The sequence below is a fragment of the Meles meles genome, chromosome 15, assembly GCF_922984935.1.
Source record: "Meles meles chromosome 15, mMelMel3.1 paternal haplotype, whole genome shotgun sequence".
NCBI lineage: Eukaryota > Metazoa > Chordata > Mammalia > Carnivora > Mustelidae > Meles > Meles meles.
This window is the reverse complement of record NC_060080.1, coordinates 50,170,164-50,196,611: the sequence shown is the minus strand read 5'-3', so window position 1 is coordinate 50,196,611 and position 26,448 is coordinate 50,170,164. Positions and strand designations below refer to the sequence as shown.

General features: G+C 53.5%; 3 protein-coding genes across 8 annotated transcripts; 1 reads left to right on the top strand and 2 right to left on the bottom strand.

Annotated features, from left to right (window-relative positions):
- Positions 1–346: 346 nt before the first annotated feature.
- Positions 347–6,305, bottom strand: C15H2orf81 (chromosome 15 C2orf81 homolog). Of its 3 annotated transcripts, XM_045978813.1 has the most exons (5): positions 6,114–6,300; positions 4,698–4,849; positions 2,253–2,483; positions 1,936–2,157; positions 347–1,770 (listed from the first exon to the last, which is right to left on the bottom strand). In XM_045978813.1, the coding sequence occupies exons 3-5, from the start codon at positions 2,358–2,360 to the stop codon at positions 364–366; spliced, it is 1,737 nt and encodes a 578-aa protein (XP_045834769.1). In that variant the 5' UTR covers positions 2,361–2,483; positions 4,698–4,849; positions 6,114–6,300; the 3' UTR covers positions 347–363. The 3 variants fall into 3 exon arrangements, with proteins under 3 accessions (XP_045834769.1, XP_045834768.1, XP_045834770.1); XM_045978812.1 differs by lacking the exon at positions 4,698–4,849 and having other exon boundaries at positions 6,114–6,303; XM_045978814.1 differs by lacking the exons at positions 2,253–2,483; positions 4,698–4,849 and having other exon boundaries at positions 6,114–6,305.
- Positions 6,306–6,342: 37 nt separating this feature from the next.
- WDR54 (WD repeat domain 54) lies at positions 6,343–10,180 on the top strand. The gene is made up of 10 exons (XM_045978824.1): positions 6,343–6,394; positions 6,720–6,997; positions 7,164–7,226; positions 7,772–7,838; positions 7,930–7,983; positions 8,294–8,421; positions 9,301–9,401; positions 9,476–9,638; positions 9,825–9,899; positions 9,978–10,180. The coding sequence occupies exons 2-10, from the start codon at positions 6,776–6,778 to the stop codon at positions 10,107–10,109; spliced, it is 1,005 nt and encodes a 334-aa protein (XP_045834780.1). The 5' UTR covers positions 6,343–6,394; positions 6,720–6,775; the 3' UTR covers positions 10,110–10,180.
- An 87-nt stretch (positions 10,181–10,267) lies between these two features.
- Positions 10,268–26,080, bottom strand: RTKN (rhotekin). 4 transcript variants are annotated; one of them, XM_045978816.1, is made up of 13 exons: positions 24,270–25,601; positions 23,495–23,911; positions 16,693–16,892; positions 14,813–14,874; positions 14,633–14,686; positions 14,417–14,534; positions 14,003–14,212; positions 13,216–13,310; positions 13,007–13,113; positions 12,642–12,770; positions 11,827–11,995; positions 11,562–11,666; positions 10,268–10,975 (listed from the first exon to the last, which is right to left on the bottom strand). In XM_045978816.1, the coding sequence occupies exons 2-13, from the start codon at positions 23,564–23,566 to the stop codon at positions 10,641–10,643; spliced, it is 1,656 nt and encodes a 551-aa protein (XP_045834772.1). In that variant the 5' UTR covers positions 23,567–23,911; positions 24,270–25,601; the 3' UTR covers positions 10,268–10,640. The 4 variants fall into 4 exon arrangements, with proteins under 4 accessions (XP_045834772.1, XP_045834774.1, XP_045834771.1 ...); XM_045978818.1 differs by having other exon boundaries at positions 23,495–23,777; XM_045978815.1 differs by lacking the exons at positions 23,495–23,911; positions 24,270–25,601 and adding an exon at positions 25,636–26,080.
- Positions 26,081–26,448: the final 368 nt, after the last annotated feature.

The window sequence follows — 26,448 nt, the reverse complement described above, 5'->3', positions numbered from 1 at the left end:
ACAAGATAGCAAATCCCCTGTCTTTAATCAATGTGTGCTTAAGAAGCCCCTACTGCAAGGAGACTGAGTGATTCCAACTGAGACAGACCCCTCTTGCAGCCCTTATGTCTACTCCTCTGGGGAGAGGGGGATGGTTTTCCAGAATGCCTCTGCTGGGGAGCAACAGTGACCCAGTGCAGGGTCTCCCCAGGGTGGAAACGGGGTCATTCCCTGGAACCAGTGTTCTGTATCCTTCTAGGATTGTAGGGCAACTGCTCCTGATTGAGCGCCCTTGGAAGAAACTGACAAAGACATCAGGTCAACTCTTCAGGCAACTCAGGTGTTTATTGGGCAAGCAGAAAGAAGGAACGCACCACCTGAGCTTCAGGGCCCAGAATAGGGTAGGTGCTTGGGGAGGAGTGACCACACTTTGGGCTTTGGGTTCTTCATTATTTGTCTCACAGACACCTGAGGATTTGGGGCGCCTGTCTGGATGGGCTGCTGCTCAATGGGAAGAGAGGTGCCACTTTCCCTGTCCTCCTGCTGGGGTACTGCAGCCCTGAGCAACACCTGGGTGGTTGGGTTCCACATGCTCACACCAGGAGCCAGCTTCATTGCGTCAGGCAGCAACATGGGCTTCCACATCACCTGGGACGTGGCCTCAAGGACTCGGGGTGCCGTATATGGCCCCCTGCGAGGATCCTGACCCTCCCGGTCGACGGGATCCAGGCCCTGTGGATTTACACGGCTGCGGCCAGCCCATATCTCGCCCAGCAACTCAGCCTCCCCTTCCCAGCCACTGGGCCACTTGGCACCAGGCCACAGTTTGGGGCTGGGGCTCCGGGCCAAATCAGGGAAAGCCAGATGAGTGGCAAGAAAGCCAAGCCCGGGTTTGGGAAAAGGCAACTTTGACCCAAAGCCTGGCGATGGTAGGCCTAAACTTAAAGTTGGGGATTGGAGGCCGGGGCCCAGGCCCAAGGCAGGGAAATGAACGCTAGGCGGGAGAGAGAAGAAAACTGTCGGAGAGACACGGGCACCAGGTCTGGGTGCTAGGGATCTGGTGGGAGCCTCAGAAGTTTTGGTCTTCGCGACCCTCTGGCGCCCACGGTAGGCTTCCGGGGGGCGTGCCTCGGCATCCAGAACCAGAACCTCGGCCAGAGGGCGCACCCAGTGGCGCGGCAGGCGCCTGGGGTCCAGACGTGCCCCAGTCTTGCGACCCATCCTATAGCGAGGCCGGCTCCTCAGCGGGTCCTCCAACCTAGGCTGCTGTGGCTCTAATGAGGCCGAGGGGATGAGCGTGGTGGGGCCGCCCGCAGAGAGGTCGACCCCCAACACACCCGAGTCGATGAGGGGCACGTCCTCGTCGATGAGGGGCACGTCCTCCTCCTTGAGCTTCAGCCAGTCTCCAGATAGGTGCGGCTGGGATGTGCAACAATAGAGGTCCTCCAGCGAGAACTGGGAGCCCCCAGGCTGTGCCGCCTGGGCCAAGGCCTGGGTGCTGGCTACCTGGGACAGCTCCAGAGAAGGGTAGGGACTGCCATTGGGAGCCATCTCCACCGACGGTTGGCGGCTCGCATTCAAGGACCCCACTGTGGCCTGGTGGTCTCTGGCCTGGATGTCCAAGTCCTCTAAAGGACCTTGGGACCCTGTGTCCTGAAACAGCTCTGGAGTAGGTGGCGGGCCCTGAGTGACTGGCAGCTCTGGAGAATGTTCCCAAGATTCCATCTGCTCCTGAGAGCCTCTCCCCATCCACCGTGTTCCTAGAGACATCTGATCCTCGCTCTTTTGGTCCTAGGGAAATGCATTGGGAGTAGAGGGTAGAGGGTGGGTAGTGAGACCTTGGAAAGAGGAGAAAGGAACTAAGGGTAGAGGAGTCCAGAGAGGACCTGAAGAGAAGGCTCGGTGGGGCTCAGGGTCGGGGTGTGGGAATCAGATGGAGCTGGGGGTTGGGCTTACCTCGTCTCGGAAGGTCTCCTCTGGGCCCATGGAGGCGGGGGCATGCAGCACAGGCACTGATCCCTGAGCCCAGGCATCTGTCGTGCATGCCAACGGTTCCTCATCCTCGCCCCACGTGGGGTCCTCGGCCACTGCTGATTCTCCCTCATCCCTGGCCAGGAAGCGCCACTCGGTGATCTGCAGCATGGCCTCCCGGGCCTGGCTAATGGTGAATGGAATGCACTATGGAGATGAGAGAGGATCTCAGCCCAGGGAGGGCTGGACGGATGGGTGGGTGTGGGTGGAGATGGGTCTGGAGAACCTGGATCCAGGCCCACCTGCTGGGTCAAGTAGACTTTGAAAGCGGAGTCCATGACTCGTGCCAGCAGATCAGCCAAGATGTCTCCTACAACATCCTCTCCCTCCTCTAGAGCCATGAGTGCCATCCATTCAGCCTCCGTGAGCCGCCCAGGCACAATGTCCACCTGTGGCGCCTGCACTGTAGGGGGCCGCGCCTTTTCTGCCTTGGATCGGGTCACCCCACGGTCCCGGACCTGTCTCTCCTGCCTCTGTGAGGAAAGAAAAGGGCAATCAGGGCAGGAAACAGAGAAGTGGAATGGAGAAGCAGCTATAGACTAGGAGGACGCTTTCTCAAGCTGTCCAGTAGGAAGGAAAAGCCTTTTGAAAGGAATAATTTACTAACAGCCTACTACATGTCAAATTTATTTTAGATGTTTGACCTTACTAATTTACTTTTTAAAGATTTATCTATTTAGGGGTGCCTGGGTGGCTCAGTCATTGGGCGTCTGCCTTTGGCTTGGATCATGATCCTGGGTTCCTGGGATTGGGCCCTGCGTCGGGTTCTCTGCTTGGTGGGAAGCCTGCTTCTCCCTCTCCCACTCCCCCTGCTTATGTTTCCTTTTCACTATGTCTCTCTCTGTCAAATAAATAAATAAAATCATTAAAAAATTTATTTATTTATTTGGGGGGGAGGGGCAGGAGGAGAAAATCTTTCAAGGAGAGTCCCTGCAGAGTGGGGAGTTGGACATGGGGCTTGATCTCTGGACCCTGAGATTATGACCTGAGCTCAAATCAAGAGTAGGAGGCTTAACTGACTGAGCCAGCCTGGCACCTCTGGCCTAACTAATTCAATTTTCATTTTTAAAAATGTTTTTAAAGATTTTATTTATTTATTTGATAGAGTGAGAGAGCACAAGTGGGGGGGGGCAGTAGAGGGAGAGGCAGGCTCCCCGCCAAGCAGGGAGCTGGATGCGGGCTTGATCCCAGGACTCTGGGATCATGACTTGAGCCAAAGGCAGATGCTTAACCATCTGAGCCACCCAGGAACCCTGCTAATTTAATTTTCATGACAGCTCACTAAACCCATTTTACAAAGGAACTGGAAGGACACAAGTTAACCAGTGCTTGCTTGAGATTACAGAGTACACCCTGGCTATGTAGAGGTCTAACACCGCAGTCTCTGCTATTGGCACTAGTTCAAAAGGTTCAAAGTTCTTGAGAGTTCAAAAAATTAAGGATAAGTCAATAAATGGTTAGTCTTTAAAGAACACTAGTCTCCTTCTCTCCCACAAATCAACTTAGATGCTCATTTTACAACACACATCTAAATAATGTATTAAATACACATACACACACACACACACACACGAAACAAAAATATAAGCAAAAAATAAAATGTAGGAAAAAATAGATTAAATTGTCATATAATCTCTGGGTGAGAAGAAACTGCTGAAGCATAAAAATTATGTAAGAAATAATAAAGAGGATGCCTGGGTGGCTCAGTGGGTTAAGCCTCTGCCTTCGGCGCAGGTCATGATCCCAGGGTCCTGGGATTGAGCCCCACATCGGGCTCTCCGCTCAGCAGGGAGCCTGCTGCCCTCTCTCTCTGCGCCTGCCTCTCTGCCTACTTGTGATCTCTCTCTCTATGTCAAATAAATAAAATCTTTTAAAAAAATAAATAATAAAGAAATAGCTAGAGAGTTATATACATGTAGGCAAACTTTTCCTGTACTTTTAAAAAATTTTTATTTTATTCATTTATTTGACAGAAAGAGACAGCAGGCAGACGCTTAATGACTGAGCCACCCAGGCAACCCTTCCTGTACTTATTTTTAAGACACTTCTAATTACAGGTTGGCAGTAGTTACCATTTACCGGCACCTAAGCATATCAGTTACAAACACTGACTCAAGTCCTACATTTTTAGACTACATACTATTTTTATCCTCATTTTACAGAATTTGCCCAGATCACACAGCAAGGAAGTAGTGAAGTCATAATTCATATGTAGGTCTGTCTGACTCTAGCCTGACTTTATCCTGCTTTCCAAAATAAAAAAAATTGCAACAAATATGAAAAAGGATAAATATCCTCAAGTATATTAAAAACCCATATAAAAATTAAAATCATAAGACCCCAAGGATAATAAGCAAAGGACATAACATTACACAAAAATGGAACTGTAAATGACTAATAAACATTTGAAAAGATGTCCAACCTTCAGAAATATCAATTGCAATTTTATGAACACATCCAAAGGCACATCATGAAATGAAAATAAAATTATATCCTCCAACATAGACCCTCTGCTGTCATTTATAATAGCAGAATATTGAAAATATCTATCTAACAAAAAGAGAATATATGGCTAATTGTGTGCCTTCTATACTAAGGAATATTATGCAATGATTAAAGATAATTTTAGGAAGAATTTGCAATATAAGTAATGATAAATGAAAGAAACAGTATACAAAATTACATACCAAGTGTCATCTCTGATGTATAAATCAGTATATGTTGGATTGGTTGGTTGTATTGGTTGGACATCTTTTCAAATGTTTATTAGTCATTTACAGTTCCATTTTTGTTTAATGTTATGTCCTTTGCTTATTATCCTTGGGGTCTTAAAGAAATCCTTGGGGTTAAAGAAAAGAGAAACATCAAAATTGTCACAGTGGATATGTTTCTTTCTTGTGCTCTATCTTGTAAGTTCTCTACAATGAGTCTGTGTCCTTTTGTAATAAAAAAAAATCATATAAAAAGAAAAAGACTAGTTCCATAAATTCATTTTAGGGACATAGGAAGCTTATAGGAAGATTCTTGGGAGCCTCCTCCTTTCCTACATGTCTCCCTTCACTTGGTTCCTTCCAAAATTTACCTCTAAAGGTAATCTTCCCACTCTTTACCTCCTCACCCCAACCTTATTGCCTCCTATGAGACGTCCCCTCAAATTCATTCTCTGCCATATCTAAGCATTACACTGAACTCAGAGCCCCTTAAGCCTCATTTTCTTTCTCTGCTAATGAAAACAGCCCTGGTGGCAAGCCTAGGGAATAGCTCACAAACCAGTCCAGGCAGGTAGGGCTGGGAGAGGAGAGCCAGTTCCTTAGACTTACCCTCCCAGCCTCTCATCTGCCACTCCAGACGGTGACCGTACCTAGATGTGGCCTCTAGAGGCCAGAGCTATTATTGCACAGTCTCCTCAAATCTGTTTTATTTAAAAATTTCTTGGTTTGGGGGGCACCAGGGTGACTCAGTAGGTTAAGCCTCCACTCTTGATTTTGGCTCTGGTCATGATCTCGTAGTGGTGAGATCAAGCCCCTGCATGGAGCTCCCAGTCAGTGGGGAGTCCGCTTGAGATTTTCTCTCTCCCTCTCCCTCTGCCCCTCCACAACTCCCTGTCTCGCGTGGGCTCTCTCGCTCTCTCTCAAATAAAAATAATTTTTTTAAAAAGTCTTGGCTTTTAAACAACTTTACTTTCAAATGCAGTCTCAGAGCTGTTGTTTAACCCATTCCTTCCTCCTAAAATCCTTGAATGGGAGTTTATTTAGAAACACCTCTCCCCAGTGCCTGACCAATTCTGGCTTATCCATTTGAATGGGTGCCTCAGTGTAAGAGACTTATTACATGCCTTCGCTGCTTCCAAAGTCAGTTCCCATTCTTGGGCACTGAACCATACATTTGACTTTTTCCCTCAGGTTCCGAGTGTGACAAAGCGTGTTAGTGTGCGTGGTGCAGGTGCAGATTTTCTGCCCAAAACCGACTTGGCTTCCTTGGTCGCCATGTACGCCCGCATGGTAGGCTGGCGGCGGCTGGCGTGGGGCCCACCCACGGTTCCCCACGCCGACCTTAAATGCTAGTCCGGACTCTGGCCCACCCCCAGCTGAGCTGAAGCTCACCGAGCCTTCGTGAGCCATTGCCGCAGCTGTCGCTCCAACGCCGCTGCTTCGGCTTCCCTTCCTTGATGCTGCCACCTCCGCCTAACCGTCTCCCAAGCAGCGACGCCTTGCACCTAGTGCCAGACCTAGAGGAGAGAGTCTCGCCCCGCCCACGGTTGCCCTGGCAACCGCGCCGCGCTCAGCACGTTTGGGTTGCTCGGCTCCGCCCAATGCCCGTGCGTGCGTGCGTCGTCTCTATGGTGGCGGCGGGTTCGGAGGGACCAAGCGATTCCCCGAGTCAGGCAAGCGACCCTGGGGCTGCGGGTGTGACTTCTGGCCCGGGCCGGGGGGGTTTGGGGAGCCAGCTGAGAGAAGAAGGGTCTGGGGGCTACCCTGCCTCATCTGCCTTCGCTCGGGCGCTTGGGGCCACCAGGTCCTGTGCCATCACCGTTCCTCCTCTGGGATTCCCCCATCGCCCCATTGACTCAGCTCTGGGGCACCCCTTTCCTGCTCCACAAGACCTCCCCACACCCGACTCCCCTGTTGCAGTCCTCGGGTTCCCCATCAATTCTGACCTCAGTGGTCTCCTTCAGTGCCTCACGACAGCACCCCCCATTCCTCCCGCAGGAATCACCACTGTCGTGTTTTCTGCGCGCCTGTGATTCGGGCCTTTCTCTGCTAGGATGTTCCGCCGGGAGCGCCCGATTCCCCTTAGAGGTTCGGCTGCACCCCTGTGCAATAACCTCAGTGTGCTGCAGGTGCCCTCCCGCAACCTCACACATTTTGGGGTAGTCCATGGACCCAGCGCCCAGCTTCTCAGCGCTGCTCCTGAGGGTGTGCCCTTGGCCCAGCGCCAGCTCCACGCTAAGGAGGGAGCCGGAGTGAGCCCTCCACTTATCACCCAGGTGAGGCATTGAATTGAGAGTGGTGTTGCTGAACCCAGTCCTCATCTCTGTCCTTTCTTTCCAAGCCTCAGGAATAGGCCTTCCCTAACCCTCTGATTTTCCACCCTGGAGACCTCCTGTCCTCCAGTCTGACTACTTCTTCCTACTCTGGGCCATTTCCCTATAGGTCCATTGGTGTGTCCTCCCCTTCCGAGTGTTGCTGGTACTCACCTCACATAGAGGAATACAGGTAAGAAGAGCTTCCTATCCTCCCCCACTAGAGTCTTTTCAACTCTTCCCCCAGACCCGTAAACACTTCCCCACTTACCTCTAAACACCTAAAACCTTTTACACGTTTAGCCCATTCTTCCTTATTTCTCCCATCCAAGTACTAACCAGGCCCGACCCTGCTTAGCTTCCGAGATCAGACGAGATCGGGCGCGTTCAGGGTGGTATGGCCGTAGACTCTTCCTTATTTCTCATCTTCATTCCTTCCATCTTTTCCAGTTCCCAAGTGCTATCTCCTATACCTGCCCCTTTACTAGCTGCATGACCTCAGGCAATTTAATTAACTTCTCAGAGCCTCAGTGTCCTTAGATGGAAATAAAAGTAGGGCCTGACTCCCACAGTTGTTTCGAGGATTATATACCTGCTTCTCACACATGGTTTGTCAGCTCAGGGGAGTGAGACTCTAACCTGTATGTGGCTATATGAGGCTAACCTGAATGTGAACTACTCAGCATAGCTCTGCAAAAGTCAGCTGGATGTGCCCCCATCCTTGCTCTTTTCTTCCAGATGTACGAGTCAGATGGCTCTGTCATGGTCTATTGGCACGCACTGGACTCTGGAGATGCGTCTCCAGGTACCTGCAGGATGAGTGGGGTGGGGGTAGGGAGTATTTGGTGGGGCCAGCGGAGGTGCTATTTCTAATAGTTTTCCCCTTTCATACTCAGTACAGGCTGTGTTTGCCCGAGGAATTGCTTCCAGTGGCCGCTTCATCTGTGTGGGTGAGGGGGCCAAAGGCAAGGCATTGGGAGGTGCTATGGCTTGGGGTGCGGGCTTTGCCCAGGATGATGCTGAAGGTTTGAGGGAGGTTTTGAGGGTTAGAGGGAAGGGTGGGAGTGAAGGGGGCTCTTATAGAGACTGCAGAAAGCCATGGCAGGCTTCAGAGGGGCAGGATAGGATAGAGTAATGGTAGTCAACGGAGGAGCGGAGCTGTTGGAGCTGTGAGTGGTGGGTTTGCTACAGAGGTTTCTGTGTGGTGGCTGGAGACTCGGGAGGATCAGGAAGCCATCAGTGGGGCACTGGTTCTTGCAGGAACGTGGTCGGGCCGGGTATTGGTGTTTGACATCCCAGCCAAGGGTCCCAACATTGTACTAAGTGAAGAGCTGGCTGGGCACCAGACATCAGTCACAGACATTGCGACCGAGCCTGCCCAGGGACAGGTGAGTGGATTCCCCCTACTTATTCCAGTGAGCCTGGGAGCCTTCCCACTTCGGCAGGCAGCAGACCTGGGTTTAAGAATTGACTCCACTGCTAAACAGCTGGATCACTTTGGGCAAATTGCTGCCCTTTCCCAGGCTTCAGCAGCCTCAAGTCCAGTGATAAAATCTGATTTTCCATTTACGTGACATTTAATAGCTCATGAACACTTTTCAGTACTGGTGTGAACTGAGGAGTTGGGACAGATGGTGTCTTAAGATACTTTCCAACTCTGACGTGTGCAGCTTCCTTTTCTGGACTTGCCAAGTCCTGCCCACCTCCAGTACCACTCTCTTCAGGAAGCCGTCCCCCTATTCCTGCTCCCACTGATCTCCCGTGGCTGAGCCCTGAATTGATACTGGCCTCAAAGACAACTCTTATCTCCCTAATTGGATTACAAACCTCTTGAGAACAGGGTATGTATGTTCTCATTCATATCCTCCATTGCACCTGATCCAGGGCTGGGCCCAGGGGCTATGTTGGTTGCCTGGGATTGGGGACTGTCCAGGGGCTTGGACTCTAGTCATGACTGTGACTGGCTTACTGCAGGACCTCCAGATCATAACACTGTGGCCTCAGCTTCCTCATCCATCCAGTGAGGGCAGTTATATACCCCGCTCCTCATGCGTGGTTTGTCAGGTCTGGGGAGTGAGACTCTAAGGAAAGCAAGGGAGGCACTTTATGCATCCCAAGGGAACCCTACATCCAGCTGATGAGGGCTCCACATTTTGCCCTTTCCCTGGAGAGGTAAAGATGCAAATGCTGCCTCCCTTCCCCTCCTGCCCTCTATATAGGACCCAGCAGGGGAGGAAGGGAAGGACTGATCCTGCTTTTCTCCTCAGGACTGCGTGGCTGACGTGGTGACGGCAGATAACTCAGGCTTGCTGTCTGTCTGGCGGTCAGGGCCCAAATTCAAATTAGTGACCCAAATTCCAGGATTTGGGTAGGTGAGGTGGAAGGGGGTGGACGCCTTCCTGAGGGGTCAGAGGAAATTAAAGTGGTTTATCACCCTTGCAGGGTCCCATGCCCTTCCGTGCAGCTGTGGCATGGGACAGTAGCAGCAGGCTATGGGGATGGGCAAGTGCGTCTGTATGAGGCCAGTACGGGAACTCTGCACGTCCAGATCAGCGCCCACGCCCGGGCCATCTGTGCCCTGGACCTGGCTCCGGAGGTGGGCAAGGTCAGTCTCCTCTTCCATCCCTACGTACCTGTGCCCCTGGTGCTGGGACATTGAGAGGGACTCCACAGGCTTGTCTGCTTCTCAGTGGAGCCCTCTCCCTGGGTGCCTGGGCCAGGCACTCCAGCCTATACTCGTCCCATCAGCACCTGCTAATGCCCACTCATCCTCCCACCTTTGGTTTTATAGCTTCTCTCTGCAGCCGAGGACACCTTTGTACACATCTGGAAGCTGAGCAGAAGCCCAGAGAGTGGCCACACTGAGGTGTGTGTTGTGGGAGGAGTGGAAAGGGGGGTCCATGCATGAAGGCAGCAGGCCCTGAGCAGCCCTCTTCTCCCCCAGGTGGAACACTGTCATGGTGAGTGTGTGCCTGACACCCAGGTGTGCGGTGCCCGATTCTGTGACCCCTCAGGCAGCTCCTTTGCTGTGACTGGCTATGACCTTGCTGAGATCCTGAGATTCAGCAGCGTGTGAGAGAAGAGCAGCCCTCCTTTCTCCTTGTGGTATTTATAAAGTACCCCTCCACCCAGCCCTTGTCTGATTACTCAGTATCACAGACCGGTCAACTAAGCTCCAGGGATGAGGGGAGGGGCAGTTCCAGACCAAGCGGAGAGGCAACCTGTCCTCAAGAACCAGGTGAGGGCTGCCGTTAAATAACTTTAATGGTTGATGTGAGAGTCACAGGGAGGTGCACTCCCTCCCAAGGCTCTTCAGTGCCATCCTCAAAGCTGGTTAGTGCAGGGAGGTAGGGCAGGATTGGTTCCAGTTTTCTCCCAGGAAGGGTTTGGGGGGTCCGAGGCAGTCCCAGGAAGGAGCCCTTGAACACCTTGGCAAGCACAGCTGAGGAGGGGCTTCTGCTCCTGCTCCCCAGCCTACCCTCAAGTCCAGCAGAGGAAGGGGAGGCCAAGCTGGCCAACCTGCTGCCGACAGTGCCGCACCTGGAGCCCAGCTGCTTGTAGGTTGTCTCTTCCTCTGGCCAGATCCTTCGGCCAGCACCTTTCTCTCTCACACTGGCGACTGGAGCCAAGTGCGGGGTGGGCCTTTGCTGAAGAGGCCTCTGGACCGTGGGGATCGCTGCTGGGGTAGAGGGGCAACGGAGCGGGAAGCCCCGGGGGAGTGATCTGGGGGAACAGCATCCAGGGAGAATGTTCGGGGTCGCCCCCAGGGCATGGGGTGGGTCCGAGCTGGGGCTGGGGCCACTGAGGCAGGTGAGCAGGGGTTAGGCAGGGCAGGCTGTTCTGTAAACATTGCTAGCCAGGGTGGGGGTGTCTCCAGCCTTGTGCCCTCCCTCTGGGCCAGGATGTCTGTCACCGCTGCGATGTCATCCAGCGGCTCAATAGCTGTGACACCAGGAAGGGGTTGAGGGGAGGGGGCCAGTCAGAACTTAGGCCCCAGGCCTACCCAGCCCTGACCATCACCTGTCACTGTAATAGGAGGAAAGCAAAGCCCGGATCTCAGCTGAGATTGTGTTATCCTGCAGGAGAAGCCCCTCACCTGGGCCCCCTGGAGCCATGGGCTCTGATAAGACTATGGGATACAGGGTGCAGGGGGGATGGAGATGACGGGGTGGGCAGAAGTGGGTGAAAAAAAAAATCAAGAAAAGAGGAGGAAAATGAAAGCAGTGCCAAGCAAGTGAAGGGTCAGAGGAAGAGACAGGAATCCGCATGCAGAAAGGGAAACAGAGAAGAAGAAATTAGGAAAGAAATCCATGAAATGAATCCGGCTCTTTGGGGGTTGGTTTGGAACTTTGGTGGAGATGGCTCTAAGAAGAGCCGGAGAAGAGAAACAAATATAACAGGACCAAGAGGGCCTTGGGTCCCCAGAGCTCTGCCTCAGCCTGTTGCTTTCTCTGTTCCCATTATCTGGGCTGCCTTGAAGCCCCCAACCCCATTTGCCGTCAGGTTCCCGGAGTGTACTTTCACTCACCCATCTCATGGTACAAGGACCCCTGCTTGGCCAGTACTTGGGGTGGTTTCCGGGGAGCAGGGGTTTCAATCTTCATGACTTCATCACAGCACTGCTTCCACTGGCCTGAATGGAGAGCAATGACTAGGGTGGGAGGAGGAAGACTGAGAGGGCCAGGCCTTCTCCTCCCCCACTACATTCCCTTCCACGCTTTCTGGAAATAGAGCCCTTTGATAAAAATAAACCCCATCCCTCCCAAAGGCTCAAACCAGCCCCCTCCTCTTACTCATGTCAAAGAAAAGCTGCCACAAAGCCTCCATCCAGCTATGCAGGGCTCCTCGGCTCTCTGTCTGAAGGGTGTGTGTCACCTCGTCCTCCCCATACCGGTTACTGATGCTCAGGGTCAAGGGCCGGCCTGCAGCCTGGTCCGGCTCCCCTGCTCGGACTCGAGTCTCCTGCAGGAGAAGGAAGGGGTCTGCTTCCACCTTCACCTTGGTCACAGAAGTCAGCGGTCACAGATACCAGGCAGGCTTGCTCATCCCTGCCTTAGAAGGAAGAGCTGGTTGGGTCTCTCATCTGCCTCCTATTGAGCAGAGCAGGAAGGAACAGCAGGAAAGGACTGGGGATGAGACAGAGCATCCTCATTCAGGAAAGAGGAGCAGACAGAGACGGGATTGAGGGAGGTATGGAGGCGAGCAGGAATGCTGAGGCCTAATATCCCTCAGTACTTTCATAAAAGTCGTCAGGAAAGCTAGCAAAAGGGCTTGGAAATGAAGAGGGGTCATTGGACTTGGGTTGGGAGACAAAGTCAGGAAAGGGGGAAGAAGATGCAGAATGGAATTTGAGAGAAAAGGCGGAAAGAGAATGAAAATCCTAAACTGGCCATGGGACCCTGTGGGACTTGACAGGGGCTAACGCTAGTGAGTAGAAGAGCCTTTTCCAGTGACACCAGTGGGAACATTCCTGGCTCTGAAGCTGGGTGCGGTGCTGTTAGGAACAGCAGGCCTGACTTCCATCTCTCTGCACCCACCCTCCTGGGACCTGAAGGAGACGCTCCTAGGCCCTGGCACCTGGTAGCTTCACCACCAAGGGACCCATCACCTTGTTGATGGCAATAGTAAACAACGGCTCTTCCCCAGTGTCTGCGTCTTCGGGTTGCCGGTAACAGAAGAGGCTTGTGCCTTTCAGGACTCCATGCACTCGCGCCCAGTCCTGCAGCTCCCCAGCTTGCTGCACAAATGACTCAAGGTTTCCTAGGGGAATCACACCCCCAACACCCTTCTTCCCATTCCCCCACTGAGAGTCTCTTCCTTTCTGTCCACCCTCGTGTCTGATCCTCCTGTCTTCTTGCCATAACCCTCCTTCCTCCACCCAGATCTTGATTTTTGAATAGTCCTTCGGTGCCTAGATGATCCAGCTGTCCTTTGCCTTCTCCAGGTTCCCTTCTCTGCCTCAGGGCCCCTCACCTGCACCCTGAGGGTACCACTGGCGGTAGGCTGAGTCATGCAGAGAGGCTGAGCCACCAGGCGGCAACACACGCTACCATAGAGGGGAAGCCAGGCGGGGTTGTCCTCTGGGGGATAGGAAGTTTAGGGTAAGGGTGGTGAACGAAAGGGACCATCCCACAGCCCCTCTTCTCACTGTCCAGCGTCTCCTCCCTCCACAACAGACTCACCATGGCTAGCGAGGGTGAGGTCATGTGTGCGGAACCCATCCTGCACTGCCGCCAAGGTGAGCGTGGTGTGAGCCAAGAGGTGGTAACGAGGACCACTGCACAACAGAAAAGTGGGCCTCAGCCTGGCGCCGGGCATCCTAGACTGCAGGAAAACTAGCTGGCCTCCCCCACAGGGGTAAGGACATTTCCCGAGCTCCTGCTAAGTGCCACATCCTGTGCTTTAGGTATGTTATCCCACTGTGTTCCCACGACAGCCTTGGGAGGTTGGTGGCATTGTTTCGTGAATAGATGAGAGAGCCTGAGGCTTAGAGAAGTTAAGAAATTTGCCCATAATTTACAGCTGGTGGGTGGTAGAGCTGGAATTTGACCTCCTGTCTGTCTCCAAAGGCAGCAAAGTCACTGCCCTAGAGCTTCTCCAACTGCTGCTCAGAGACCCAGCGTCTCTGGGTGCATCCAGGCATCAGCAGGCAACCCCGCGGGACCCAGGCTACTTCGCTCCAAGCAGGGCACTCTGTCCTATCCACATAATATGCATTTGCTGCTGCAAAAAATTCAAGCCCCCCAAACTTAGCTCTACCCACATTCCTACTGGTCCTCTTGGCTGACTTGGGCCTGGCTCCAGGGCACAGGCCAGGGTGCCTCCCAGCCAAGTGGCCGCCACTCATTCATGTAGGTCTACACGCTGTGGCAGTGGCACAAAATAGGTTTTCATGCTCGACACAGCTCAGAGGCCACCCGAGGCCAGGATATATGCAGCTGAGGGCAGTGGGGGCATGTAGGGCCTTACCCCACAGCCGGGGTGGGGAGCAGAATGGGACTGCTCCCCGAACCCGATGCACTCTCCAGTGACGCCCGGACACGCCTCCCAGAGGAGCGGCCTAGGGAGCTGCTGAGTTTGGTGGCAAGCCTCTTGGGGGCTCCAGCCAGGGCCCCCTCCTCTTCCAAGCAGGCTCCGTACAGCTCCAGTCGCAGTTCAAAATCTGGCCCTGCCTCGGTGCTATAGGAGGGTGGGCGGAAGAGAGAAGGCTGGTCCTGGGGAAGTTCAGGGAGGCATGAGGGGCTCGGCGGGGTGGAGGATGATGTGGTGCGAGTACAGGACAGCTGTCCAGGTAAGGCCCATCTTCCTTCCTCCCCTGCAGCTCCATCCAAGGACTGGAGGAGACTGGAGAAAGGAGGGAGCCCCCAGGGACAAGGCACTCACAAGAGCACGTTGTTCTGAAAGGAGATGTCTGTGAGGGTCCTGTCCACCAGGATCATCTCTGTGTCCTGGATGTGTTCCCCTAGCTGCAGCAGCAGGAACACAGCCCAGCGGTGCAGGTCTGGGGACAGAGGCCCAAACTAGTAAGCACAGTGTCCCATGAGAGCCTCCAACCTCAGGTCACTCCCCTCAGTTTGTCCCAGCATGTGTGGAACTTACCGCCTTTGTTCTTGAAATATTCTGTGTCCTTCCACATGAGTGGAATCCGGAGGTCTGAGGGGCAGAGGAGCAGAAGGGATGTTGAGACAGGGCAAGAGATCATGTGGTTGGGCAAGGAACGCCAGCAGCTGGGGGGCCGGGGTAGGGGGGGCAGTGGTGGAGAAGAGCTGTGTTTCTTACCGGAGATGCAGACACGCCCTCGGCAAGGGGAGCGCTCAGCAGGTGGCCCACTATCAGAAGGCCTGTGGGCAAATCACAGCATCCTGGCTGGCCTCTAGGCATTACTCTCCCCCCAACCCCATTCTGGTTCTCAAGGGCTCTAGGATGCCTCCAGCCCAGGACCTACCCCCCAACCCCATTCTGGTTCTCAAGGGCTCTAGGATGCCTCCAGCCCAGGACCTACCCCCCCCCACCCCGCCCTGGGTTCCCAGCCAGACTGACAGGGCAGGGCTGAGGGACTGTTCAAGCTGTCACTTGAACCCAGGGGTTCACTGGGCCTGGGGACACCAGAGGCACATTAGCTCACAGGCAGTACAAGCTCCAGGCTCCTCCCCCTCCAAGCACCCTCTCTGACTATCTCCCCCAGACCCCTGCCAGGCACAAGTGAGGCTTGAGGGAATAGGTGCCTGCAGAGAGACTCCTTTTCAAGGGCTCATCTCCACGAAACCCCAGACCTGGAGGAGTTTGCAGGCTTTCTTTTTAACAATAGGGGAGGCTGTGCTTTACATCTTATCACTTCTTCGATATAGGACAGTACTGGGGTGGTTGGAAAATCAAGAACAGAAGTAAAGAACATCTGTGTCCCATTTGCCACAAACCTCTCTCTTCCCTCCCCCTCAGCTTTGATTTCTCCTCTACCATCCCTAGGTAGGCTGAGCCTTCCCAGTACCCCAAGTTCCTCAGCCCCCAGTGCAGCGACCCAGACACCTGGCCTTTCTCCCCCCACCCCACTCATCAGCAGCACTCTCTGAGCATGTGTCTCTCCTCAGGTGTAAAGCCAGTTTAGCCACCCAGTTCAGAGGGTCACTAATGTCATTAGCAACTTAGTAAGGCCTTAAGCTAAACGATGTACCACTGAATGAGGGCAAAGCCTTTAGCTGTCAGAGATCTGGGGTGTACCTCACCCCACACTGCCTAGGCCAGGTGGGACTTGGGCAGGGCAGAGCCTGTTGAGGGCTGCCTCTCAGGAGACCTCGAATTCATATTAGGACCTGCCCTCCCCACCCCGTCTGCTTGCCCGTTAGCTTTGTGGAGAAGCCACAGAGCTGGTTATCTGCCTTCACCTGAGGACTTCATGGACGGGCTCTGGAGGGCTCCTGGCAACCCCTTCTTGTGGCAGCCTTCAAGGCAGAGCTGGGATGGGTGTCACGCCAGTGAGCGGCTGGCACTTTCTCCCCACTCAGCCTTGTGGGGTCAAGCAGGCTTATTTTGCCAGCAGCCAGTTTTCTAAATGATCAGTTTACCCAAGTGGCCAGTTTTCAGAACGATAAACTTGTCAGGTATTTTCTCCAACATTTAGTTGTAGCCGAGCATCACCCCAGCCATCTGGCTGCAGCTTTGCCAGACCGGCAGCGCGAACTGTCGGTGCAGCTGGCGTTTCACTTCCGGAAGCCAACCCCTTTTAAAATACACCATCTAATTTATATGAACAGGGAGGCGTTCCCTTAAACACTGTTTTATTATTCCCTTTCTCAAGCAGTGCTCTTGCTGGTGAACCTCAGGTACGCTGTTGTCAGTCTGTGGTCAGCTGGCCACCTGGTGAACTGACTTCCGGGAAGTTAGCTTTCCAGAAACCACCCAGCCCGCCCCCTCAGACCACCAGCAGCGCTTAGCCAAGGAGCACATTTACATTCTCAGCCCTCAGCCCGCCAGCCTTTCACCAGATACACGGCTTTCCTGCGCCCAGCCTGAGCTATTCATCAGTGCACCTTTGGGCGGCACATTGTGGTGAGAAAACACCAAGGGGTCTCCCAGGCTCTGACAAGGCTTCGTGGGGATGTCATCCTCAGGGTGACCTACACCCCGAACACACACACCCTGGGTCACTACCCTGTGCTCACCGCCGGCCAGTCTTCCTCAGCACCTGCGCCTCCTTCCGCCGCTGCAGCTCGCCCATGTAGCTCAGGATGCGGCTGTTGCACACCAGCAGGCTCTTGGTGGCCTCCAGAGCCTGCTCTCTCTGGGAGCAGGCTGCCAGCAGCTTGCAGGCCCCTTCCCTCATCCGGATCTCATGGTCTAGCTTTCTCTGCAACTCTGTGTCCTAGACAGAGTGGGGGAAAGGATGAGACGGAAATGTCAGTTGGGGACAGGCTGAAGCACGCTCCATTCCCCAAGCAAGATGTGCTCCAGAAGAAACTAAGAAACATATTTCAGGCAACTCAGCCTCACCTGCCCAATAATAACCAGAGAAGCTTTGTAAAAATACAGATGTCCTTATGCATTTGATGGTAGGAGCATAAATTCCACTGGCTTGTTTTGAGTACAATTTGGAAAAATCTATGAAAACTAGAAATTCACATATCCTCTGATCCAGCTATTCAATATCTAGGAGTTTATCCTACAAATATAGTTACACATGCAAGCAAAGCCACATTCATTGCAACATTGTTTTAAAACACCAAGATTAAAAGTCCTTCTCTCCGGAGCACCTGGCTGGCTCAGTCCCTGAAGCTTCTGCCTCCGGTTCAGGTCATGATCCCAGAGTCCTGGGATCGAGCCCCACTTTGGGCTCCCTGCTCAGCAGGAAGCCTGCTTCTCGCTCTCCCACTGCCCCTGCTTGTGTTCCCTATCTCACTGTGTTTCTCTCTGTCAAATAAATAAAATCTCAAAAAAAAAAAAAAAAAAAGTCCTTCACTCAGACATTGGTTAAATAAGTCACAGCATTCCTGTGGAATATGGAATACTACAGATATCAAAGATTTAGGTAGACATATATATGCAGATATAAAATAATCTTCAAAATGTATGAAGTGATGGGGCGCCGGGGGGCTCAGTTGGTTAAAAGCATCTGACTCTTGATTCTGGCTCAGGTCATGATCTCAGTTTTCTGAGACTGAACCCTGGGTCAGGCTCTGTGCTCAGCGAGGAGTCTGCTTTGGGATTCTCCCTCTCCTTCCTCCTGCTTGTGCTTGCACAGGTTCTCTTTCTCTCTCACCCCCCCAAATATATATATAGATAGATAGATAGATAGATATAGATATATAGATATATAGATAGATATAGATAACACATATATATGTTATTTATATATATATAGATATCTATATCTATATCTATCTATCTATCTATATATATAGATAGATAGATATAGATATAGATATCTATATCTATAGATATATATATATAGATATCTATATATATATAGATATAGATATAGATATCTATCTATATCTATCTATATATCTATCTATAAATCTATATATATAGATATATATAGATAGATATAGATATCTATCTATATATATCTATATCTATATATCTATAAATCTATATATATAGATATATAGATATAGATATCTATATATATATATAAATAACATATATGTGTTATTTATAACATATATATATATATGTTATAAAGTGGTAGCATGCTGTGATACTCTCTTCTCACTTCATATATATATATGCATAAAACAGACACTGTAGGCCTGGGTGCCAGGAATGGAAAACAGATTTATACTACTTTAAAATACATCCTTCTTTACTTCTGTGCTATTGGAAATTGTGTTACCTTTTTTTTGTTTTTTCTTGGAGATGGAGAGAGAATCTCAGCAGGCTCACACCCAGTCGGGAGCCCGATGTGGGGTTTGATCTCATTACCCTGAGATCATGACCTGAGCCAGAATCAAGAGTCAGACAGTTAACCAATTCAGCCACTCAGGCACCCCTTGTGTTACCTTTAAAAAAAATTAAATCCTTTCAGTTAAACATAGGCATGCACGCGTGTGCACGTGCACACGCACACGCACACCACACACACACACACTACCAGGCTCTACTTCAGACTTGCAGAATAAGAATCTCTAAGAATTTAGTGGGTGTGTTTTTTTGAAAATTCCCCAAATGGTTCTGAGGTGTAGCCAGGGCCAAGAACCACCAACTAAAGAAAATGGACAAGATAGTAAAGACCCTCCAAGGTTACCCCGAAGACTCAAGGGATGGGGAACATCTAGTTGGCAAGGGATCTGTGCAGGAGCATACCCCCTACAGCATTCACCCATACTTCACAGAATCCTGTTCACCCTCCAGATTAGGGGCTCTGCCACCTGCTGGACCTCTCAGCTTGGGAAGTTGAAGAGAGAGGCATGGACTGGGGATGGGGAGACAGGTGGGGCAGGAGATCAGGAGTGAGGGGCAAAACAGTCTGTGAATAAGGATGGGGGGTGGTGTTTAGGCACTGAGACAGGCAACAGGATTCTCAGGAACATTCACTCAGAAAGAGCCCTGGAGGTCTTGGCAGAGAGCAAAGGGCGAGAGCACCAGTTTGACATAAAACAAATCTGGGTCTGAGTCAGTCCTGCCAGTCTTGAGAAGCTGGGAAGAAACTTACTTAAAATTTACTCCACCTCCCTAAAACTTGGTTTCTCCATCTATAAAATGAGGTTGGAAGTAGTCGCACAAGCTAGGGCTGTGAGGATTCAGTAAGCCAGGAATGTAAAGCATTTAGCACAGTGCCTAGCGCATAGTGTGGATTAATCGTGAGGACGCTTTCTTTAAATGCTACTTTGGCAGAAGTAGCGTTCACCCAAAAATCCTGGAGCATCCCTATGCTGTCCGAGGGCCCACATTTAAAGTCCAGCTGGGCAGTGAGAGATGCAGACGCTAATGGCTGCCCCGTAAGTGCCATGTCATGGCATAAACACACTAGCGGGAAACAGCCCCTGTTTGCTTCTGGCTGAGGTGATGGGGAACGCTTCAGAAAGGAGGGGGAAGCCTAACTGCATGACAGTGTGAGCTTAGTTTGAGAGGAAGCCCAGGGAAGGCACCAGGTAGGAAGAGGGGGGTGAATGTGATCACCCAAAACCTGTCTTTACCCTCACATCAGCTCTCACACTGTGCACTTGATTCTGTCCCCTGTGTCTCTGGCATTCAAGTCTCCAAGACCAGAACACCCTAAATTCCTACTTTCAAAAGCTTTGTCCAGCCTCTCTGCACACTCTTCCTTCACAATTTATCTCCTGGGCCACCACTAGGCTGGGCCTAACTTTCATCACCCCTCTCCCACAGTTTCTCTTCCTGACCTTTCAGAAGTAGGCCAACCAGGTCCCAATGCCCCCTCCACCAGGAAGCCCTCCCAGACTACACAGCTCCTGCGGCCCCACTCCCTCAGCCCCTCTATGTCTGTCTGCACCAGGGTCCCACCTCTGCTAAGCTTTCCTGCTTGCCAATCCCCATCCCATTCTGCTCCCATCTTCGGCCACAAACACCAGGAAAGGATGAGAGAAGGGAGAGGGAGGGGACGGAGAAGCATGCTCAAGCCCTCTCCCAGCTAGTCTCTTCACCCGGGCCCCAGCACTCACGGATCCTTCCCTAGCCCTGTTCATTGCGCTTGAGACACCAGTGCTGGCGGCGCGCTGGGTCTGGGGAGTTGCAAGTGCCCCCGCCCGCCTGCCGTGGCGCTCAGGGCGCTGGTGACATCAGCTCCCAACTGCCGCGAGAGCGGGTTGAGGGGCTCCCGGGCGCAGGCGGTTCCTCCCTGCGCCTGGCGGGGCTAGGCTCCGGGCAGCATAACACTGAGACACAGTTGTGTGCAGCATTGCTCCCGGAGCTCCCCCATCGCCCTGGATAGGGTTTTGGCCTTGGTGCCGCTATAGCTGCGGGAGGCCCAGAGGCTCCTCCTGCTTTGCGGTCGCCCTCCAAGGTGACCCCTTGCCCAGAAGCACAGGGGAGGGAGGACAGTGTGTAAACTGGAAAAAACTGGAGCCGTGGAAAAGTCTCTGGGCTCAGCCTGAATGAGCCCAACACCTCTGCTACCACCTCCCACCCCACTCTGGCCCCAGACCCACTCTCCCACAGCTTCAGGGAGGACAGGGCCCCAGAAATTCTGGCTCCCACCCTTTGGGCAGAGCATCTCAAGAATCCTGGCACTGTTTCTAGATCCCTATGCTTTGTCCCCATCTTGCCACCCCAGGGATAGCTTCTTGTCCCCCCTCCCCACCCACACACACCCCTGTCTCATGATGTAGGCAGTGTTTTCACTACTCTCCTGGGAAAGAGCCCAGAGTTGGATGTCAGCACGACTTGGGTCAAGGCCCAAGGGGCTGAAGGAGGATGAGTCATGGGCAGAAGTCCAGCACACATTAGGCCCTCGTGGATGTCTTTTCCTGTCCCTCCCTCCTGTTCTTTTCAGTCCCTGACTTACTGCTCTGCTTCTCATCACCTCTGTTCCCTTCAGAATCTCCACTGGGGCTAAATCCAAATCCTGGCTTGGGAATTTGACTAGCTGTGAGAACTTAGCCTCTGGAGACTGTAAACTGGGGAGTGCCCCACCTCCTTCACAGTACTGTTTGAGAATTAAGTGAGAAAGTCTAATCACTACTTTGGACAAGCACATATTTAAGAATGACCTTTCTCTCACTCCCATCTTCCCTTTACTTGCAGTTTAAGTTGCTTCCTCCAGAAAGTTCTTGGATTTACCCTGCCATGACTACCTCTCTGGCCAATCTCTGAAATATCAATGGATCTCTCTTTCTTGAGTGGGGACTGGGGCGGAGGGGGGACTGCTGAGTTTGATGGAGAAGGAACACAGCATCCTCAGCCTGTACCCTAGTGGAGGTAGGAGAGGTGATCAAAGTGAAACCTGAGCCCCATCCTCTGTTCCAGAACTCAGACAGGCCTCCCATGAAGAAAAATTACATGGGGAAGGGGGTGTTGTACAGGGGAGTAGAGAAGATGCTGAATTTAAACATTTAAATACCTAGACCAGCTCTGTTCAATATCTCCGGCAGTGATGGAAATGTTCCACAGCCATCTTGGAATGGCTAGAGCAACCACAAGAAATTGTTTATTTCACTTTAATTAACTAAATTATACATCCAAGTAGCCACATGTAACTAGTAATGCGGACAGCGTAGAGGAATAGGTTTCACCTCCTGTGCTACTACAGGACAATAGGTAGTAGCAGAGTCCCTTTTTGCATATTAGAAAAAGGTAACCCTCTCTAGGCAAACAAGTTAGATAAAGGTGTCCCCTCCTGATGTAGCCCTAAACCAGGCTGGGACTCCTGCCTCTGGCTGGTGCCCTTGTAAGGGAAACAACCTGCACAATTTGTGCCAGGGACATGCTGAGAAAAATCAAAAGTCCACGTCTGGGCTTGCTGGTCAAGAGTGCCGTAACTGACCAGCAGTGTCTGCTATGGTCCAGGGCGTGGGTGCCAGGGCAGAGGGGCAACATTGGCAATAAATTTCCACTCCTCATCTGGACTTTTTACAGTCCCTCCTCTGACCTTCCTCAGCAGCAAACTCTCGCCTTGTCCAGGTGGTCACTTCCACAGCCTCCTTTACCTCCCCTATCTCAGTAAATGGCCACACCACCCAGCTTGGGCACACCTGGGAATCATCCCAGAGTTCCCTCTTTGCCATGAGGCAAATCCATCCGTGTTCAGTTCTCAAGGCCCATCCACCAATAAGCCCCATCAGATCTACCACCGTCATCTGAAATCCACCCCCTTCTCTGTCTCTACCATGAGCACTTCCAAGCACACCACCAGGTTCACTCCCCTAAAGCCATACAACTTCCTATCTGGTGGTCTTCTGCTTCCTCTCTTGTCAACACTCCTCTCTCCCTCCCTCCATGCCTGCCTAGCCTATTCACCACAGAAGCCCTTATTTTAAAACATTAGATGAAGGGCGCTTGGGTGGCTCAGTGGGTTAAAGCCTCTGCCTTCGGCTCAGGTCATGATCTCAGGGTCCTGGAATCGAGCCCCACATCGGGCTCTCTGCTCAGTGGGGAGCCTGCTTCCCTTCCTCTCTCTGCCTGCCTCTCTGCCTACTTGTGATCTCTATCAAATAAATAAAAATCTTAAAAAACAAAACAAAACATTAGATGAGTCGTTCCCCTGATTAAAACCCTTGGGTGAACCAACATCCCACCTAGAGTAAAAGGCATTATGTAAGGCCTTACTCTGGGGTCTGTCCATGATCTCAGCCCCAACTCCTATGTTCCAGCCACACTGGAACTGGAGCACAACCTCATCTAAGAGCCTCTGCCCTTGCTATGCCCTCCAGCTGGAAAGCCCTTCCTCTAGTCTCCACATATCTTCATATCTTTCTGGTCTCAGTTCATGATCTCATCACAGAGGCCTGCTCTGACCTCCATGCTGAATGCTGCCTTCCCCACCTGATGGGTGTTACACCCCTGTTTTTATCATCATGTCACTGGGGGGATGATTTCTGTGTTTACATGTTTACTGTGTTTTCCCAGTTGAATGGTTCACTGAGGTATCCCATGGTCAACAAGGAGCTCGGCATATAGGCAGTGTTCAATAAAAGTGTTTAAGAATAAATAAATGAATAAACAGCTCCCTGCCACCTCCAAGGCCATCAGATCCTTACATCCTGTCAGAGTCGCCTTCCCTTCTTCAGCAAGGCCACATCCTTCCTGCAAACCTCTCTTACCCTGAAGTCTTCTCTTCTTCCCACACCTAAAAGGACCCCTGGGGCCCAAAACACACATCCACCCCCACCCCCAGAGCTTTTGCCAACATAATGCTGGTTGGCACTTAACAAGCAAGGCACGCAGAACCACCTGTCCCTCTCCCCACTTGGAGCAGTGCCCCCCTCCCTCCTCAGCCCCTGCAGGGACCCGCAGGGCACAAACCCAGGCTGGGTTGCACACAGAGGAGTCCTGCGGGCGGTGCGTTACCTCCAAGCTGAGCGCCATCTGCCGAATGTAGAGCATATTCAGGTCCTCCAGGATGTGCAATCTGTCCTGCATCTCTGTGCCCCCAGTGCCCCTTCCCCTGTGGACCCCTCCAGAGGGGGGGTGCTGGGCAGGCTCCGCGCTGCTCCACAATTCCTCCTCCCGCTGCTCCCCTGGTCTTGAAAGAGTGGGCGGAGGGCAGAGGCTGCCCCTGTCCCTCTGTGCTCCTGTCACACCCCTCGGGCTGCTGGGACAAACCTTCCTTGCCTACCACTGTTCCAGGGCCCTGGTGGGAGCCAGGCATGGGAGGGAAGGAAAGCGAGGTGAGAATGAGCAGGGTCCCAGGAAAGGAGGCCAGCTGCAGAGGGGGCTATAGGCACAGAGTGTCCAGTCTTGCTTTGGTGGCAGCTGTTCTCCCAGCTGTGGAAGAAAAAGGCCCTTTCATTCTGACTCTGGCCCCTCCCCAGCCCCCGCCCACATCCCTGGCCGAGTGGACAGAGAATCTGTGTGCCGGGAGGGCGTGAGGGGCAGGCACAGCTGGAAGGGGGCAGGGCGGGGCCGCCTCAGGCAGGTTTTACGGAGTTGTGGGGTTTGGCCGGAGGTTGCAGCTTTCAGAGGGGGGTTCTCACTCTCAGAAAGAAGAGGATGGAGCTGAGGACTTGTGGGGAGAGTGAGCCCAGGGAGCGGGACAAAGGGGTAAACGCAGCCCAACCCCCAGAGCCACCTCTTCCAACTTGGGGCCTTGATCCAGCCCGCCCCACCCTGGGCTCACAATTACCTCGCTTTTCCAGCAGAAGGGAGGTGTGGGAGGGAGAAAGGCTGGGGTGTGCCTGTCTGCTGCTGCCCCCGCTCCCCTCTGCGGGCCCCTTCCCTTCCAGACAGGAAACCAGCCCCGATTCCCAGCCAGCTGCAACTCTGCCACCTCCCCCCCCACCCCAACCCGGGCCCACGGAGTCACACTCCCCTCGGCGGCCGGCGGGCTCTGCGACTCCGCCCCGGCTCCTCGGCCCAGGCCCCGTAGGCCCGATTTGTCCCGGGGGCGGCCCCAGCCCACAGGCCCCTCCTCCTCGCCTCTCCCTCCCCCACGCTGGCCCCGCACGGGGTTGCTGGTAAGAGACCCGACTGAGCCCCTCTTCCCCAGGTCCTCTAGCTTCTGAGTCAGAAAAGGCCTGGGACACGGGACATGGATGTGAAAGGGTCTTTGTTCTGGGCAGGCTAGGGGGGAAAGGGCAGAAGCCAGGCCTGGAATCCCGGCCGGGAGAGAGAGGGGGCGGGAGGGAGGCCCCCTCACTTAACCCTTTCCAGGCCCAGCAGGGTAGGAGAGCTGACCTCAGGGACAGCCTCTTTGCTGTCGCTACTCGCCCTCTCAAGTCCCAGACCTTTCAGCAACTCCCGAGTCTCTACCAGGAGTAACAGGTAGGGCTCGGACCCGGTCGAGGGGTAGAGCTGTGGGCCGGGGGAGGACCTGTCAGATTAGAGGTGGGATTACAAAATTTTGGTGTGGTAAATAACCCAAATCGTTAAAAGGGATATCCCCCTAAACATACACACACACACACACACACACACACACACACACTCACTCACTCACTTTCTCTCTCTCTCTCTCTCTCCCCCAGCCCTTCAGGGGCACAGAGGAGCAGCTGGGGAGGGCTTCAACGAAGTGGTCAGACGTGGCCTAGGAGCCCAGTTGATGATGAAGGTTGTCCCAGGCGGCTGAGACAGGTTGTGAGATGGGGCTGGAGGCCGGGGAAGAAGTGGGCGCCGCCGCGGAGTCCGAGAGGTCTAGGGCCCGCCTACCTGCCCACCACCCTTTGCCGGGGCGGGGGGCGGGGGTGTTGGATGCCCGGGAGAGGCCGTGTCCAGGCATATTTTGGGAATCGAGCCTGCGGACCCTTACACTGAAGCCAACCCGGAGTTTTTCCAGGTAGAGGCAAGTCATCCCAACTGGTCAGAGTGTCTGACCTTTCTGAGAGGGGTCCGATGAACTTTCAGACGGTCCGCGCCTCACAACAACAACGGGTTTATACCTGCACCGCTGCATCTCCGCCCCTCGGCGCGCGCGCGGGTTGGGGCGAGGAGCCCAGGCAGGCAGGGCTTCGGGAGCCGGGGAAGGGAAAGGAAGGCAGGGACGTGGGTCTCACCTCCGGCGGGTCGCTGAAGAGGCTGAGTCGGAAGCGGCCGCGTTTGAACTCCATCTCCAGGGCGGAGCCCCTGGCCACGGTGACCCGGCTCCGGTGGTTTCGCGAGAACATGCTGATGGCCCCGCGCCTTTACCTACTCGGTGCGTTCCCAGAGCCGCCTGGCTGTGCCTGTTCTCTTCCGCCGCTGTCCCTCGACGCCCGCTCGCCCGTCCGGCCGGGAAGCTCCCGCAGCCCGGTTCCCAAACTCCGCCCCCGGAGACGACACCTGGGCAGGGCAGGGCGCGGCACCCTCCTTCTCCACCCCCGCCAGAGGCCCGGCCGGCCTGGCCAGTCCTGGGGCGCCAAGCAGGCCTGGCCCGATAACCCGACAGCCAGGCACCCTACACCTCTCGAGTACTGCGGGGGCGCACCATCCGGTTGCGCCCCAGGCTCCGGCGCCTCACCTGGGCAAGGGGCGGGCCCAGGGAAGCCCCGCCCAGCAGCCGCCCCCACCTGGCAAGCCGCACTCCCTGCGCGCGGAAAATCCCTTGGCCGCAGGAATAGCCGCGTGGCACACTGCGGTTCTGGCAGGGCCCTGGGACCGCGCCCAGTTGCGCCCCTAAGCAGCTTCCGAAGTGATCATCTGAACTTCCTGCAATTCCAAATGTCCCTTCTTCAACCCCCTCCCGCTTTAAGTTCCCCATGCAAGGCTGCGTGCACATCCACCCAATTGGTGGGGCAGGGCTTAAGCACGTTTTGTAATCCGGTTCTGTCACTAATCTTGGAGCCTCGACCCAATCACTGAACTTTCTGAGCTTCGGTTTTTCTCACCGG